This window comes from Pan troglodytes, chromosome 1 (genome assembly GCF_028858775.2).
Source record: "Pan troglodytes isolate AG18354 chromosome 1, NHGRI_mPanTro3-v2.0_pri, whole genome shotgun sequence".
In the NCBI taxonomy this organism is placed as follows: domain Eukaryota; kingdom Metazoa; phylum Chordata; class Mammalia; order Primates; family Hominidae; genus Pan; species Pan troglodytes.
Genome location: NC_072398.2, coordinates 211,907,979 through 211,925,510, shown reverse-complemented (window position 1 = coordinate 211,925,510; position 17,532 = coordinate 211,907,979). Strand labels below are relative to the sequence as shown.

General features: G+C 47.5%; 1 protein-coding gene across 2 annotated transcripts; it reads right to left on the bottom strand.

Annotated features, from left to right (window-relative positions):
• Positions 1 to 8,272: 8,272 nt before the first annotated feature.
• AKR7A3 (aldo-keto reductase family 7 member A3) lies at positions 8,273 to 15,003 on the bottom strand. Of its 2 annotated transcripts, XM_016938180.3 has the most exons (7): positions 14,231 to 15,003; positions 11,910 to 12,097; positions 11,613 to 11,717; positions 10,743 to 10,839; positions 10,410 to 10,509; positions 9,711 to 9,840; positions 8,273 to 8,607 (listed from the first exon to the last, which is right to left on the bottom strand). In XM_016938180.3, the coding sequence occupies exons 1-7, from the start codon at positions 14,442 to 14,444 to the stop codon at positions 8,446 to 8,448; spliced, it is 996 nt and encodes a 331-aa protein (XP_016793669.1). In that variant the 5' UTR covers positions 14,445 to 15,003; the 3' UTR covers positions 8,273 to 8,445. The 2 variants fall into 2 exon arrangements, with proteins under 2 accessions (XP_016793669.1, XP_016793707.1); XM_016938218.3 differs by lacking the exon at positions 11,613 to 11,717 and having other exon boundaries at positions 14,231 to 14,552.
• Positions 15,004 to 17,532: the final 2,529 nt, after the last annotated feature.

The following is a 17,532-nucleotide window of genomic DNA, read 5'->3' as shown; positions in this document are numbered from 1 at the left end:
GCTGTGGCTTCGTACCGGTGACTCGCGTCTTGGAGATTTTAACACCCCTCAAGTCCGCAAGGGTGAGGGGGTCCAAGGGTGGCGAAGATCCCAAAGGTCGGGGACTCCTCCCTGCCCCGTCGTCCCCCATCCCTCGGCCTCGCCCGCCCCGGAGCTGTCCCAGGTCTCTGTCTCCTCCAGGAGGGAGCTTAAGGGGTGTGGTGGACCTAAGGGCTGTGCTGCCTGCCTGCCGTGTGGTCCTGGAGGACGAGGCTTACCAAAGCCTCAAAACAGCGTCCCCTGGAATGACATGGTTAAAGTGTTGAAAGAAAAGAACTGTTGGCATTGAATTCTGTACCTAAGTGAAACAAACAAACAAACTGACTGACTGTGGTGGTTTACGCCTGTAATCCCAACACTTTGGGAGATGAAGGCAGGACGATCGCCTGAGCCCAGGAGTTTGCATCCAGCCTGGGCAACATAGGGAGGCCCTGTCTCAAAAGAAAAAAAAAAAGAAGATAGAAAAATGGACCAATGCCCAGCTGCAGTGTGCTGTGATAGCTCCATTGCACTCCGCCCTGGGTGACAGAAGGCAAATCTGTCTCTAACTACAAAAAAAAAAAAAAAAAAAAAAAAAAAAAAAAAAAAAAAAAAGAACAAGACAGATGGAACAAATGAAAAACCAATAGCAAGATTAATTTAAACCCAATCATATCAATAATTACATTAAATATAAATGAAAAAAATGCTTGCAAGTAAAAGGCAGAGATTGTTCGAATGGATAAAAAAGCAAAACACAAGTATATAGTAAATATTAGAAAGCTATCGAAATATATAAACAGAGATAAGTTAAAAGTAAAAAGATGCGCCAGGCGGAGTGGTTCATGCCTGTAATCCCAGCACTTTGGGAGGCCGAGGGGGGTGGATCACCTGAGGTCAAGAGTTGGAGACCAGCCTGACTAACACGGAGAAACCCTGTCTCTACTAAAAATACAAAATTAGCCAGGTGGGGTGGCACATGCCTGTAATCCCAGCTACTCGGGAGGCTGAGGCAGGAGAATCGCTGGAACCTTGGAGGCGGAGGTTGCAGTGAGCCAAGATCGCACCATTGCACTCCAGCCGAGGCAACAAGAGCGAAATTCCATCTCAAAAAAAAAAAAAAAAAGTAAAAAGGTGGGAAAAGACATACCTTGACAAAACTAAATTTTAAAAAGTTGGAATGGCTACATCAATATCAGACAAAGTAGGTTTCAAAACAAAAAATACTGGCCCATATAGTGGTTGACACCTGTAATCTCAGCACTTTGGGAGGCTGAAAAGGGAGGATTGAGCCCAGGAGTTTGAGACCAGCCTGGGCAACACAGAGAGATGCTATCTCTACAAAAAATTTTAAAAAGATTATCAAAATGTGGTAGCATGTGCCTGTGGTCCCAGTTACTCAGGAGGTTGAGGTGGGAGGATCACCTGAGCCTGGGAGGTCAAGGCTGCAGTGAGCTGTGATCATACCACTACACTCCAACCTGGGCAGCAGATTGAGACCCTGTCTCAAATCAACAACAAAAACAACAACAAGAAAAACTACCAAAGACAAAGAGGGACCTATCATAATGACAGAGGTCAATTAACAAAGAAAATATAATCATCAATGTATATGCAAATAAAAATAGAGCATCAAATACATGAAAAACAATAATAGAACTTAAGAAGCAATAGATAAATACAAAATTATAGTTGGAGGTTTCAACACACCACTCTCAACAGTTGTAGAACAGTTGTCAGTCATAATTTACAGAAACTCAGTAAAGGTATAGAAGACTTGAACAGGCCGGGCGCCGTGGCTCACGCCTGTAATCCCAGCACTTTGGGAGGCTGAGGCGGGTGGATCACGAGGTCAGGAGTTCAAGATCAGCCTGGCCAAGATGGTGAAACCCCGTCTCTACTAAAAATGCAAAAAATTAGCCAGGCGTGGTGGCGGGCACCTGTAATCCCAGCTACTCGGGAGGCTGAAGCAAAGAATTGCTTGAACCCAGGAGGCAGAGGTTGCAGTGAGCCGAGATCGTGCCACTGCAGTCCAGACTAGGTGACAGAGCAAGACTCCGTCTCAAAAAAAAAAAAAAAGACTTGAACAATGCTATTAACCAAGTCCATATAAACAACATGAATGGAATATCCAACAACAGCAGAATATGCATTCAAGTGCACATCCACCAAGATATACTATATTTGGAGGCATAAAACAAGTCTTAATAAATGCAAAAGAGGCCGGGCATGGTGGCTCATGTCTGTAATCCCAGCACTTTGAGATGCTGAGGCAGGCAGATCACTTGAGGTCAGGCGTTCCAGATCAGCCTGGTCAACATGGTGAGAACCCGTCTCTACTAAAAATATAAAAATTAGACAGGCATGTTGGCACGCAGCTGTAATCTCAGCTACTCGAGAGGCTGAGGCAGGATAATCACTTCAACTTGGGAGACAGAGGTTGCAGTGAGCTGAGATCATGCCACTGCATTCCAGCCTGGACAACAGAGTGAGATTCCGTCTTAAAAAAAAAATAACAAAAATAAATTAACAGGCCAGGTGCGGTGGCTCACTCCTGTAATCCAAACACTTTTGGAGGTTGAGGCAGGCAGATGACCTGAGGTTAGGGGTTCTCTAGACCAGCCTGGCCAACATGGTGAAACCCCATCTCCACTAAAAATACAAAAATTAGCCGGGCGTGGTGGCTCATGCCTATAATCCCAGTTACTCAGGAGGCTGAGGCAGGAGAATCCCTTGACCCCAGCAGGTGGAGGTTGCAGTGAGCCGAGGTTGCACCACTGCACTACAGCCTGGGCAACAGAGTGAGACTCCGTCTCAAATAAAAGAAAAGAAAAAAATAAACAAATAAATTTGAAAGGATTTAAGTAATACAAAGTACATCTCTGAACACAATGGAATTAAACTAGAAAATAATAACAGAACTTAGAGCCTGAGAGGGAACTGAAAATAAGTAAATAGGTAAATAAATAAATAGAAGAAAAAGGAAAAATAGAAAATAATAATGGAATGATGTCTGGAAAATCCCCACGTATTTGGAAATTAAATAACCCATGGATCAAAGATGTAATCTCAAGGAAAATTAGATCATAATTTGAACTGAATTAAAGTAAAAACATGACATGTCAAATTTTCTGAGATGCAGCCACAGTAGTGCTAAGAGGGAAATTTATAGCACCACTTTGACATATTATAAAAGAAGAAATATCTCAAATCAATAATGTAAGCATTTACTTTTTTTTTTTTTGAGACAAAGTCTCGCTCTGTTGTACAGGCTGGAGTGCAGTGGTGCGATCTCAGCTCACTGCAATCTCGGTGTCCCAGGTTCAAGCAATTCTCATGCCTCAGCTCTCGAATAGGTGGAATTACAGGCATGTGCCACCACACCTGGCTAATATTTGTATTTTTAGTAGAGACAGCGTCTCGCCATGTTGGCCAGGCTGGTCTCAAACTCCTGGCCTCAAGGGATCCTCCCACCTCAGCCTCCCAAAGTGCTGGGATTACAGGCATGAACCACTGCACCTAGGTGGGTCTTTTCTTTTATTAAGTTGTAAGAGTCCTGTATCTATTGCAGCTACAAGTTTCTTAACAGATATGTGATTTGCAAAATACTATCCCATTCTGTGGGTTGTCTTTTCACTTTCTTGATAGTGTTCTCTGAAGCACGAACATTCTAAACTTTGATGGTGTTGACTTTACTTTTTCTTTTGCCACGTGTGATTTTGGTGTCAATATCTAAGAAACCACTGCCTAATCCAAAGTCATACTTACTCCAGTATTTTCTTCTAAGAGTTTTACAGTTTTACCTTATACATTTAGGTGGGTGATTCGTTTGAGTTAGTTTTTTTGTGTGTGGTATGGGGAAGGGGTCTCAAACTCCTGGGTTCAAGAGATTCCCCTTGCCTGGGCCTCCCAAAGTTCTGGCATTTCAGGCATGAATGAACCACCGTGACCGGCCTGTTTTGTTTTTTAAAAACAACTGCATTGGCCAGGCGCAGTGGCTCACACCTGTAATCCCAGCACTTTGGGAGGCCAAGGGCAGACAGATCATGAGGTCAGGAGATTGAGACCATCTGGCTAACATGATGAAACCCCATCTCTACTAAAAAATATATAAAAAATTAGCCAGATGTGGTGGCACGCGCCTGTAGTCCCACCTACTTGGGAGGCTGAGGCAAGATAATTGGTTGAACCCAGGAGGCGGAGGTTGCAATGAGCCGAGATCACGCCACTGCACTCCAGCCTGGGCCACAGAGTGAGACTCCATCTCAAAAAAATAAAAAACAACAAAAACAAAAACAAAAAAACTACTATATTGAGACATAATTCAGACACTATACAGTTGACCTACTTAAAGTGATGATTTAATGCTGTTTCATGTATTCAGAGTTGTACAACCATCACAATCAATTTCAGAGCATCTTCATAAGCGCCCCCAAAAGAAACCCTGTACTCATTAGCAGTGAATCTCCATTTCCTCGCAAACCTCCTCCCAGTCCTAGGCAAGCACTCATCTACTTTCTCTCTCTCAAACAGATTTGCCTATTCTGGACATTTCATACAGATCAAATCATGCAATATGAAACCTTTTGCAATTGGCGTCTTTAATTTTACAAGTCTTCAAGGTGCATTTACCTTGTAGGTGTTTCATTACTTCATTTTATTTACTTATTTATGTATTTAGAAACATGGTTTGCTCTGTCACCCAGGCTGGAGTGCAGTGATGCATAATCATAGCTCACTCCAGCCTTGAATACCTGGGCTCAAGCAATCCTCCCACCTCAGCTTCCTGAGTAGCTGGGACTACAGGTGTGTGCCACAGAACCCAGCTAATTTTCTTTTTATGTTTACTAGAGACAAGGTCTCACTTCTATGTCCAGACTGGTCTGGAACGCCTGTCTTCAATTAATCCTCCTGCCTTGGCCTCCCAAAGTACTGAGATTACAGGCGTGAGCTACTTTTTTATTATTTTTTTTAACGGCCGAATAATAGTCTGTTGTATGAATATATCACATTTTATTTATCCATTCATTCATTGATGGACATTTGGGTTGTTTTTACTTATTGGCTATTATGAGTAATGATATTGTGAAAACTCATGCCCAAGTTTTTTGTGGGGAGATATGTTTTCACTTCTCTTGGCTATATACCCACAAGTGGAACTGCTGAATCCTATGGTAATTTTATGTTTAATCCTTTGAGGAACTGCCAAACTATTTTCCAAAGTGGTTGTACCATTTTACATTCCCACCATCAGCATATGAAGATTCCAGTTTCTCTACGGCACTTCTATTGTCTGTCTGTCTTACTACTCCCATCCTAGTGGGTGTGAAGTAGTGGAAACACATTGTGGTTTTTATTTTTATTTCCCTCATGGGTAATGATGTTGAGCGCTTTCTCATCTGTCTACTGACCATCTGTATATCTTTGCTAGAGAAAGTTCTATTTGGATCCTTTGTTCATTTTTCAATTGCATTATTGATATTGTTATTGTTGAATGATAAGAGTTCTTATATAATTGAAGCTTGTCCAACCCATGACCCGCAGGCCGCATGCAGCCCAAAGATGGCTTTGCATGTGTGGCCCAACACAAATTCATAAACTTTCCCAAAACATTATGAGATTTTCTTGTGATTTTTTTTTTAAGTTCATCAGCCATCGTTAGTGTGAGTGTATTTTATGTGCGGCCCAAGACGATTCTTCTTCTTCCAGTGTGGCCCAGGGAAACCAAAAGATTGGACACCCCTGGTCTCGACAGAACATCATCGGGTAAATGATTTGCAAGTATTTTCTCCCATTCTGTGGGTTGTCATTTCACTTTCTTTATGGAGTCTTTAAAGTAAAAGAGTTCTAAACTTTGATGATGTCCAATTTAATTTTTCTTTTGTTGTGTGTGCTTCTGAGGAACAATTCCCCAATCCAAGGCCACAAGACTTATCCCTATATTTTCTTTTTCTTTCTTTGAGACAGACAGAGTCTCGCTCTGTCACCCGGGCTGGAGTGGAGTGGCACAATTTTGGCTCGCTGCAACCTCTGCCTCCTGGGTTCAAGTGATTCTGGTGCCTCAGCCACCAGAGTAGGTGGGATTACAGGAGTGTGCCACCATCCTGGCCCTGTATTTTCTTCTAAAAGTTTTTATACTTTTAGCCTATACATTTAGGTCTATGACTCACTTTGTGTTTATTTTCTTATGTATGGTATGAGGAAGGGGTCCAACTTCATTCCCTTACTTGCAAATATCCAGATGTTGTTGAAGATGGTTATTTTCTTTTCTTTTTTTTTTTTGAGACGGAGTCTTGCTCTGTTGCCCAGGCTGGAGTGCAGTGGCATGATCTTGGCTCACTGCAAGCTCCACCTCCTGGGTTCACACCATTCTCCCGCCTCAGCCTCCCGAGTAGCTGGGACTACAGGCACCCGCCACCACGCCCGGCTAATTTTTTGTATTTTCAGTAGAGACGGGGTTTCACTGTGTTAGCCAGGATGGTCGCGATCTCCTGACCTCATGATCCGCCTGCCTCGGCCTCCCAAAGTGCTGGGATTACAGGCATGAGCCACCACGCCCGGCCTAAAGATGGTTATTTTCCTTGTTGAATTGTCTTGATACTCTTTAAAATTAATTGACAATACCACGAAAGGGTTTACTGCTGGACTCTAAATTCTAGCCCATTGATTTATGTCTAGCCTTATGCTAGGACCACACTGTCTTTAGCATTGTAGTTGTTTTTTCTGTTTGTTTGTTTTTTGTTTTGTTTTGTTCGGAGAATGGAATCTCACTCTGTCACCCAGGCTGGAGTGCAGTGGCCTGATCTCGGCTCACTGCAACCTTCATCTTCCAGATTCAAGCAATTCTCCCTGCCTCAGCCTCCCAAGTAGCTGGGATTACAGGCGCCTACCACCACGCCCGGCTATGTAGTTTTGTAGTAAGTTCTGAAATCAGAAAGTGGGAGTCCTCCAACTGTGTTCTTCTTCAAGCATGTTTTGGGTATCCTGGGTGCCCTGAATTTCCTATGAATTTTAGAACCAGTTTTCCAACTTCTGTGTTCTCAAAAAAAAGCTGGCTGGGTGTGGTGGCTCATGCCTGTAATCCCAGCATTCAAGGCACCAAGTGGGGCGCATCAACTGAGGTCAGGAGTTCAAGACCAGCCTGGACAAACATGGCAAAACCCAGTCTCTACAAAAATACAAAAATTAACTTGGTGGGTGGCTCACACCTGCAATCCCAGCTACTCAGGAAGCTGTGGCAGGAGAATCACTTGAACCCAGGAGGTGGAGGTTGCAGTGAGCCGAGATTGCGCCACTGCACTCCAGCCTGGGAGACAGAGTGAGACTCTATATCAAAAAATTAAAAAAATAAAATAAAATAAAAAAGCCAGTTGGGATTTGGACAAAGATTATGTTGAATTTTCTTATCATCTGGGGGATTTTGTCATTTTAAGCAATTGAATTTTGCCCAAGGCCCTGGAAGCCCACCCCTTGCACCAGTGTGCCCAGGATGTGGGATATGGAGTCAAAGATTATTTTGGAGCTTTACATTTTCACGCCTGCCCTACTGGGTTTCAGACTTTCGTGGGCCTGTTGCCCCTTTCTTTTGGCTGATTCCCCTTTTGCAATGGGAATCTTACCCAGTACGGGTACCACCACTGTATCGTGGAAGCAAATGACTTGTTTGATTATACAGGTTCATAGGTGGATGAAACTTGCCTTGAGTCCCAGATGAGACTTTGGCCTTATGATTGAGTTGATGCTGAAACAAGTTAAGACTTTGGGTGACTATTGGGAAGGGATGACTGTACTTTGCAATGTGAGAAGAACATGACATTTGCAGGGGGGTGGTACTGGTACAATGATATCATTAGGGTATTTTGTCCCCTCCAAATCTCATGTTGCACTGTGATCCCCAATGTTAGAGGTGAGCCTGGTGGGAGGGGTTAGGGTATGGGGGCAAATCCCACATGAATGGCTTGGTGCCATCTGTACAGTAATGAGTGAGTTCCAGCTCTATGAGTTCACACAGGATCTGGTTGTTTAAAAGAGCCAGGAATTTCCTCCCGTCTGTCTCTTGCTCCCTCTCTCACCATGTGACACACTGGCTCCGCTTCCCCCTCTGCCATGATTGTAAGCTTCCTGAGGCCCTCACCAAGAGCAGATGCTGGCACCACACCCCCTTGTACAGACTGCAGAGTGGTGAGCCAAATAAACCTCTTTTCTTTATAAATGACCCAGTCTCAGGTATTCTTTTATAGCAACGCAAACAAACTAACACACAGCACCCTGGGAGTTTTATTCTTCATTTGGTGGTGACTCTTCTAGTAGGTTTTTGTCCAAATACTTCCATCCCTAAGAATTTACTGAGGCAGTTCTAAATTAAAGAAAATGTGAGTAACAAAAGATGTTACAGAAGAGCCTTGGGCAGCCTGAGAAACGATGGGCCTAGCGGAAGTAGTTGGGACATTCGTGAGCAACCAAATGCCAGGCTTCATTAAAGGCGTCCACGACAGCCGGCTCCAGGGGCCCTTCCTCTGCCGCTGCCAAGTTCTGCTCCAGCTGCTCCAGGCTGGACATGCCCAGGATGACCGCGTCCCCATGGGCACCCTGCAAGGGAGACGGCCAGACTTCAACCCTCTTCTGCTGCACAGCGACTCCACTCACAGCCGTCCCAGCCACCTCCCTGCTGAGATTTGGGATCTCTTGTATCCCATATGTCCAGAAAGAACTTAAGGTGCCTTGGATAGCTGTACCCATGTGACGCAAAACCTGTATCCCTTCCCCTACTGCCACACGACGCTTCCAGACAGACCTACATTCACAGCCCAGTTCTGCCCCCCAGCAGCTGTGTAAACGCGGCTAAGTTATTAAACCTCTCTGAGATTCAATCCTCTTTTCTATTTTCAACATGGTTGTGGGTGTGAAAAATTATGTAGCGCACTTAGCTCCCATTTATTGAGCACCTACTGTATATATGCCAGACACTATTGCAACATCTAAGGCTGGAGTTGGATATAAGTGAGGAAGACATGAGGCACTGAGAGAGGGAAACTCCAGCTCCCACCAAAATGATGAGACTAGTGGGCTTTACAGTTAAACCTGTGTTAAAATGTCTGCCCCTTTCATAGCTGGGTGAAACTCAGTTTCCTCGTCAATAACACTGGGATAGTCATTTCATAAAGCTGAAGGAATAATGAAATCCCTGCAGTGAAGCTCTCATTACAAAGCCTGGCACTCAGATACCATCAAAGACCAATGAGAAGGCCGAGTGCAGGGGCTCACGCCTGTAATCCCAGCACTTTCAGAGGCTGAGGAGGGCGAATTGTCTGAGTTCAGGAATTTGAGACCAGCCTGGGCAACATGGTGAAACCCTGTCTCTACTACAAATACAAACAATTAGCTGGGCATGGTGGCGCATGCCTGTAATCCCAGCTCCTGGGGAGGCTGAGACAAGAGAGTTGCTTCGGCCCAAGAGGCAGAAGTTGCAGTGACCCGAGATCATGCCACTGCACTCCAGCCTGGGTGACAGAGTGAGACTCTGTCTCCAAAAAAAAAAAACATAGAAAAAGACCAGTGGGAAGAATGTTTGTGAGAGTTGAAAGAAAGAGAAATTTCAGAGGAATCGATAAACAAATGTTTCAGCCTTCATCTAAAGATATTGCTGGTTCCCCTGGAAGGGAAGAAGCTGAGCGCCCAGGGTCACTGGTTACCTGCAGCTGTGAGTGGTGGTACATCCACCGGAGGGTGGCCGAGGTCATGCTGGGGGCGCTGGCGCCATACGCGGCCTGCAGGGCCTTCTCCACCAGGGCAATGCCCTCGAAGTGGTGCTCCTTCCAGTAGCTGGGAAGGGGGGACGGTGGCACAGGTGTCAGTACCATCAGGGCCACATTGGGAGCCACAACCAAAGAGCCAACCAGGGCCACTGTCCCACCCCATACCCTGCAGCCCTGAGGGGCCAGTGTTCTCTCTAGCCATGGGTCTCCCACTTTGCTGGGCAAGAGAACCACTCAGGATGCTGGGCCCCTCAGCAGAGACCTCAACGAATCTTTATTCCTGAGGACTCATCAGCCTGCTCTTATTTTCCTTAGGGACACAAAGGCCGCTAAGATGGGTCAGGACTCAGCCCCAGGCCTCCTGGACCTCCCTCCAGAGCTCCTTCTTTCCTTCCTAGCAGGTGATTGCTCAGGAAAGAGCAACGACTTCAAGACCCCGAGGTCCAGGGAGACTCATTTCCTCCTGGAGGTCCCAAGACAACAAGAAAACCGATGGAGGGTTTGGAAATTCCCGAAGAAATTCAGGGGAGTAGGTGCAGCAGCGAGGAAAGGCCTTACCCCAGGAGCAGCCCAGGACTTCATTCCACATAAAGCTGACCCCACCCCAGCCATCCACACCAAGCACCCACAGCTTACCGATTCCTGTACATCTCTGCCCAGGTATTCCCAAAGAAGCGGCCCACGGGCTGTTTCCCATCCTTGTCCTCATACTTGTACTTGCCAGTCAGCAGGCCCCCTGACGGAGAGCAGCAATCAGCCCCGGGGCCTAGAGTGCCCCAGAAGCTGCCACATCCCTCAGGGCTCTGGTCTAGGGGAGGGGCAGGGACCCAGGAGGGCTGAAGGATGCAGCCTTTACCTCTTTGACCTGAGAGGTCAAAGTTTGTCAAATCCTCCCTGCTTCCCAGGTCCTGGGCTGGGCATCTGTGGGTCGGGAATAGACTGAGACAGGGCCAGGAATGGTCAACGTACCAGCCAGAGGGTTGAAGGCATAGAACCTCAGTCCAAAGTGCCTGAGGCAGGGGAAGAGCTCCGTTTCCACCTGCCGGGTGATGGCGTTGTACATGCCCTGTAAGGAGAGGGGCCCGGGGGGAGAGGGTGGATGTGTCAAAAGAAGAGACTTCAAAATTACCCTTCCAGAACCCTTATTTCAGACCTTAACAATTCTAGGACTTTAACCGTCTGGGCGTATACTTATTCTAACTGGTGCTGGTGAAAGGAGTTTATGCCCACGGAAAATTCATTCATTCTGCCAACTTTCATGAGCACCAACTGTGGGCTGGTTGTCAGATTTAGATTCTCAAGCCAAAAGGACAGGGTCCCTTCCCTCAAATATTTTGTAGTAAGGTCAAGCATAAACAGTTATAATCGAGTCATGAGGCAATCATAATAGACTAGAAAGTTCTGTGACCAGTGCCTGGCACCAAGCAGCTGTGCAAATATTTGTGCAATGAATCATGAGGAGGTAAACAAAGACCTGAGGTCTCAGGGTCTTCTGGGCCCGTCTAGAAAGGCTTCCAGACGAAGAGACACGTATGTGAGACCTGAACCATCCTCTCACGGAAGGGGCGGTGGTGGGGGAAGGGCTTGTTCCAGGCTGAGTGCAGGGGAAGGTAGGGAAGGAAGGGTCCAAGGTGCACAGATAGGCAGGAAGGAAGCAGATGCCCAGTGGCCAGCCTGAGGAGCTTGAATGGCATCCTGAGGGTACCTGGGAGCCATCTGCAGGCTTTCAGCAGGGGAGTGGCTGCTATACAGAGGGCACGGGGGCAGTCAGAGGGGCAAAGACAGCCCAGGATGAGCAGGAGTTCTGGAGACCTTGGCCTCTGCAGCCCCGGCCCTCACCTGGTACACAGTGGGCAGGATCCAGCCGTTGCTCTTGCAGAGGGTACAGATCTCGGCCACTTCCCAGGTGGCATAGTTGGAGAGGCCAAGCTCCACGAACTTGCCCTGCTCGGGTGAGGCTCCAGTCAGAACATAGTGCAGCCCAGACCAGGAAAGGGAGGCCAGGGTGGGGCCCCTGGGAGTGGGGCTGTTCCCTGCTCCACCCTGGAACAGCCCTGGTGCCTCTGCTCTCATCATTAGGATCAGGATAAGGAGAGTAGCAGTGGACCACCTCCCAGAGCTCAGGGGTCCCCTTACCTCCTGGTGCAGCTGGTGGCAGGCACGCAGTGTCTCTTCCACCGGGGTGCTGTGGTCTGGCATATGCAGGTAGAAGAGGTCCACTCGGGGACACTGCAGCCGCTTCAGTGACGTCTCCAGCTGGAACCGGAGACTGTCAGGCTTCAGGGAGTTCCCAAACAGTGGAATGGCCTTGGTATCAATTTTCACTGAGAGGAAAGAGGAATGAAATTCAGGGCCAGGCGCCGTGGCTCATGCCTGTAATCCCAGCACTTTGGGAGACCGAGGCAGGCAAATCAGAAGGTCAGGAGTTCAAGACCAGCTGGACCAACATGGTGAAACCCCATCTCTAATAAAAACACAAAAATTAGCTGGGCATAGTGGAGCCCGCCTGTAGTCCCCAGCTAGTCCGGAGTCTGAGGCAGGAGAATTGCTTGAACCCGGGAGGCGGAGGTTGCAGTGAGCCGAGATTGTGCCACAGCACTCCGGCCTGGCGACAGAGTGAGACTTCTCAAAAAACAAACAAACAAACAAAACAAACAACAAAAAAAAAGAATCTTAGTTCCTAGTGAACTGGACTAACAGGTGAGTGGAGAGTCCTCCACCCACTTTTCACACTTAGAAGGTCACTTAGGCTGGCAGGAGGGCAGTCACTGGAGCCCTTGAGGCCTGGCAAAGAGCAGGTTTGAGGAACTATTCATATGGAATTTTTCCATTCTACCACCACCCCTCTGCTTCTCAATTGAATTTAACTTCAGATCAGATCTGAGGACTTTCGCCAGCCAACCTTGGACTCAGACAGAAGACAAAGAAGGATTAAAAAAGGAAAGAAAAAAAAATCAGAAATAAGGGCCAGACAGAGGGTACAGATCTGTGGTGGCTCACACCTGTAATCTCAGCACTTTGGGAGGCCAGAGCAGGAGGATCACTTGAGCTCAGGGGTTTAAGACCAGCCTGGGCAACAAAGTGAGTCTCCGGTTTCAATGAATAATACAAAAAATTAGCCGGGTGTGGTGCTACTGTAGTAGTCCCAGCTACTCAGGAGACTGAGGTGGGAGGATGGCTTGAGCCCTGAGAGGTCAAAGCTGCAATGAGCCATATCGCACCACTCCACTCCAGCCTGGGCAAAAAAGCAAGACCCTGTCTCAAAAAAAAAAAAAAAAAAAAAAATCAGAAATATGGTTAGAGCTCTCACCAAGTGGCAGCCGGGTGATCTAGAAAGAGCGTGGCACTGGGATGCACGCACAGGCTAGGTTCATTCTGGATCTACCATGTGGTGAATCAGAGGAGAAATAAGACTCCACTCAGACACTCAGTGGAAGGAGGCAAATGGTGCCAATACTAAGAACAAACAAACAGCTAACATTTCCCAGCCCTCACTATGTGCCTGCCAGGCATCGGCCTAAGCACTGCAAATGGCATCAGACTGAGGGCGGCTCCTCCTGCCCCTATACACACATCCTCCCCTCCGGCCACACCTGCCTCCTCCAGCACCCGCGGCATTGCCAAAACACATTTGCCTTTCCACACCCATGCCCACTGCCCTGATGCCCTTGCCCCTTGTACTCTTCCTGGCAAACTCCTATCCGTTCTTTCTTCACGGGGTCCCTCCCAGGAAGGGGTCACTCTGGGCTCCCCAGCCATCTCTAGAACTGGAGCTTCCTGGAGTGGGTTAGTGTCCATTTCTCTCCAATAGCCTCCGACAGAGCCTCCCACAGAGAGGGCAGTGAGACCCTGTACCACCCCAATCCCTCATCCCCCTGAGGGAGCTGCCAAGGCTTCCGGGCACTGCCACCCTTGTGAGGTGCCCTTGTGAGTACCACAAAGTACTCAGAGCAAAGTCCGGGGCCCCGAGCAGGCTGGCATGTGCAAAGGAGGAAGCAGATAGTGTGCTGGGTCCAAACTCTGATTTTGGACTGTGCCAGGGAGTGCCAGGCGGTAAGAACAGAATTTCTGCAGATCAGGCCCGTCAAGGGCACCTGGAGGGCACAGGTGGGGACAGGAGCTGCACAATGCCAGATCCCAGTGTTTTTTGTGCTCCAGAGAGGGGCTAGCCAAGTCATTCCAGGCAAGACCAAGTCATCCAGGCGTCAGTGAGGGTGCTGGCTACCTCCCGGAAGAGAAGAGAGACGAACAGAAGAGAAGACGAGAGAAAAGTTGTCCGGAGCTAGACGTGCCTAAGGAGCCTGGTGTTCCCAAGGCTGCGAGGTGAACAGGGGTGGGGGCGGTGGGGGGGACAAAACTTTGGGTGCTGCCCCGGGCCAGGGAGAGCGGGGCGGTGCACGGCTGTGGACAGGCTCAGCTCTGCACCGTGCAGGGGGAAGATCAGGGGCCACTGTTACCTCTGCAGTCGCTGCCGCCCAGCCCGAGCCCCAGGCCGCCAAGGATGGTCTCGGACTGGCCCTCGCTGTACACGAAGGCCGTGTCTATCTCGGTGTGGCCGCGCTCCAGGAAGGCGCGCGTGACTGCGGCGCTGGTGGGCGCGTCCATGCGGCGCCCCATCTCCATGGCGCCCAGCACCGTGGCTGGCCCGGCCCGCGACAGCTGCCGGGACATGATGGCGGCAACGGGAGACTGCGACAGCCCAGGAGCGGCGCGCAGCGGTCGGAAGCACCAGGCTCGGAGCGGGCGGCCCCGTGGCTTTAGAGACGGGCTCGGGCCCCGCCCACCGGGGGGTGCAGCTGAGGGCGCGGCCGAAGGTGCCCGACGCCGCCCACGAGCTCGACTCCACGCTCGGCTACTAGGACCTTCTGCACTTGCACCGAGCAAGCGGCGAAATGGCTGTGGCTTCGTACCGGTGACTCGCGTCTTGGAGATTTTAACACTCCTCAACGTCCCCAAGGGTGAGGGGGTCCAAGGGTGGCGACTATCCCAAAAGGCGGGGACTCTTCGGGCCTCCCTGCCCCGTCGTCCCTCCTTCCTCGGCCTTGCCCCGGAGCTGTCCTGGGTTTCTGTCTCCTCCCGGAGGGAGCGCTTACGGGGTGGGGTGGACCTAGGGCTGTCGCGCCTGCCGTGTGGTCCTGGAGAATGAGGCTTACCAAAGGCTCAAGACAGCGTCCCCATGGAGTGACATGGTTAAAGTGTTGAAAGAAAAGAACTGTTGGCATTGAATTCTGTACCTAAGTGAAAAAAAACTGACTGGCTCTGGTGACTTAACGCCTGTAATGCCAACACTTTGAGAGATCAAGGCAGGAGGATCACTTGAGCCCAGGAGTTTGAACCCAGCCTGGGCAACATAGGGAGGCCCTGTCTCAAAAGAAAAAAAAAAAGATAGAAAAATGGACCAGTGCCCAGCGGCAGTGAGCTGTGATAGCTCTACTGCACTCCACCCTGGGTGACAGAGGGCAAATCTGTCTCCAAATACAAAAGAAAAAAAAGACCAATAGACAGATGGAACAAATGAAAAACCAATAGTAAAATTGATTTAAACCCAATCATATCAATAATTACATAAATATAAATGATGTAAATGCTCACAAGTAAAAGGCAGTGATTGTTAGAATGGATAAAAAAGCAAAACCGAACTATATGGTAAATACCAGAAAGCTATTCAAATATAAAAGCAGAGATAGTTTAAGAGCAAAAAGATGGGAAAAGACATACACTGACGAAACTAAATTTTAAGAAGTTGGAATGGCTAAGTGAATATCAGACAAAGTAGATTTCAAAACAAAGAATACTGGCCCACACAGTGGGCGACATACTAGCCCACACCTGTAATCTTAGCACTTTGGGAGCCTGAGAAGGGAGGATTGCTTAAGTCCAGGAGTTTGAGACTAGCCTGGGCAACACAGGGAGATCTTATCGCTACAACAAAATTTTAAAAATTATCAAATTGTGGTAGCATGCACCTGTGGTCCCAGTTACTTGGGAGGCAGAGGTGGGAGAATCATCTAAGCCTGGGAGGTCGAAGCTGCAGATTGAGACCCTGTCTCAAAACAGCAACAACAACAACAACTACCAAAGACAAAGAGGGACATACCATAATGACAAAGAGGTCAATTAATAAAGAAGATATAATTCTAAATATATATGCACCTAAGCATAGATCATCAAAATACATGAAAAACAATAATAGAACTAAAGAAGTAGATAAATACAAAATTATAATTGGAGATTTCAACACACAATCCTCAATAGTTGTAGAACAGTTATCAGTCATAATTTACGGAAACTCCGTAAAGGTATACAAGACTCAATGCTATGAACCAATTCCACATAAACAACATGAATGGAATATCCAACAACAGCAGGATATGCATTCTTTTCAAGTGCCCATCCACCAAGATATACCATATTTGGAGGCATAAAACAAGTCTTAACAAATGTAAAAGAGGCTGGGAGCGGTGGTTCACGCCTGTAATCCCAGCACTTTGGGAGGCCAAGGCAGGTGGATTAACTGAGGTCAGGAGTTTGAGACCAGCCTGGCCAACACAGTGAAACCCCGTCTCCACTAAAAATACAAAAATTAGCCAGGCGTGGTGGCGTGCCCCTGTAATCTCAGCTACTCAGGAGGCTGAGGCAGGAGAATCACTTAAACCTGGTTGGTGGAGAGTGCAGTGAGCCGAGATCAGGCCATTGCACTCTAGCTTGGGCAACAGAGTGAGACTCCATATTAAAAATAAATAAATAAATAAATAAATAAATTTGAAAGGCTTCCAATCATACAAAGTACATCTCTGAACACGATGGAATTAAACTAGAAAATAATAACACAGGCTGGGCACGGTGGCTCACACCGTTAATCCCAGCACTTTGGGAGGCCGAGGTGGGCAGATCACTTGAGGTCAGAAGTTCAAGACCAGCCTGTCCAATATGGTGAAACCCCGTCTCTACTAAAAATACAAAAAAATTAGCCAAGCATTGTGGTGTGTGCCTGTAATCCCAGCTACTCAGGAGGCTGAGGCAGGAGAATTGCTTGAACCTGGGAGGCAGAGGTTGCAGTGAGCCAAGATCGCACCACTGCACTCCAGCCTGGGTGACAGAGAAAGACTCTACCTCAAAAAAAAAAAAAGAAAGAAAGAAAGAAAAGAAAAGAATAACAGAATTTAGAGCCTGAGAGGGAACTGAAAATAAGTAAATAAGTTAACAAATAGAAGAAAAAGGAAAAATAGAAAATAATAATGGAATGATATCTGGAAAATCCCCACATATTTAGAAATTAAATAACCCATGGGTCAAATATGTAATCACAAGGAAAATTAGATCATATTTTGAACTGAATGAAAGTAAAAACAGGACATATCAAATTTTCTGAGATGCAGCCACAGTAGTGCTATGAGGGAAATTTATAGCACCACTTTGACATATTACAAAAGAAGAAATATTTCAAATCAATAATGTAAGCATTTACTTTTTTTTTTTTTTGAGACACAGTCTCACTCTGTCACACAGGCTGGAGAGCAGTGGTGCAATCTCAGCTCCCTGCAACCTCAGCCTCCTGGGTTCAATCAATTCTCATGTCCCAGTTTCCTGAGTAGTTGGAATTACAGGCATGCACCACCATGCCCGGCTAATTTTTGTATTTTTAGTAGAGAAGGGGTCTCACCATGTTTGCCAGGCTGGTCTTGAACTCCTGGCTTCAAGGGATCCTCTCGCCTCAGCCTCCCAAAGTGCTGGGATTACAGGTGTGAGCCACTGCACC

Bases quoted from the DNA above. Each gene is read 5' to 3' on its own strand.
- AKR7A3 (XM_016938180.3), bottom strand. From the start codon at position 14,444: ATGTCCCGGCAGCTGTCGCGGGCCGGGCCAGCCACGGTGCTGGGCGCC. The intron at 9,841-10,409 runs GTAAGCTGTGGG...CCCCCTTCCCAG, and splicing joins GCAGAGATGTACAGGAATCG to CTACTGGAAGGAGCACCACT. The intron at 8,608-9,710 runs GTAACCAGTGAC...TCTCCCTTGCAG, and splicing joins ACCACCACTCACAGCTGCAG to GGTGCCCATGGGGACGCGGT.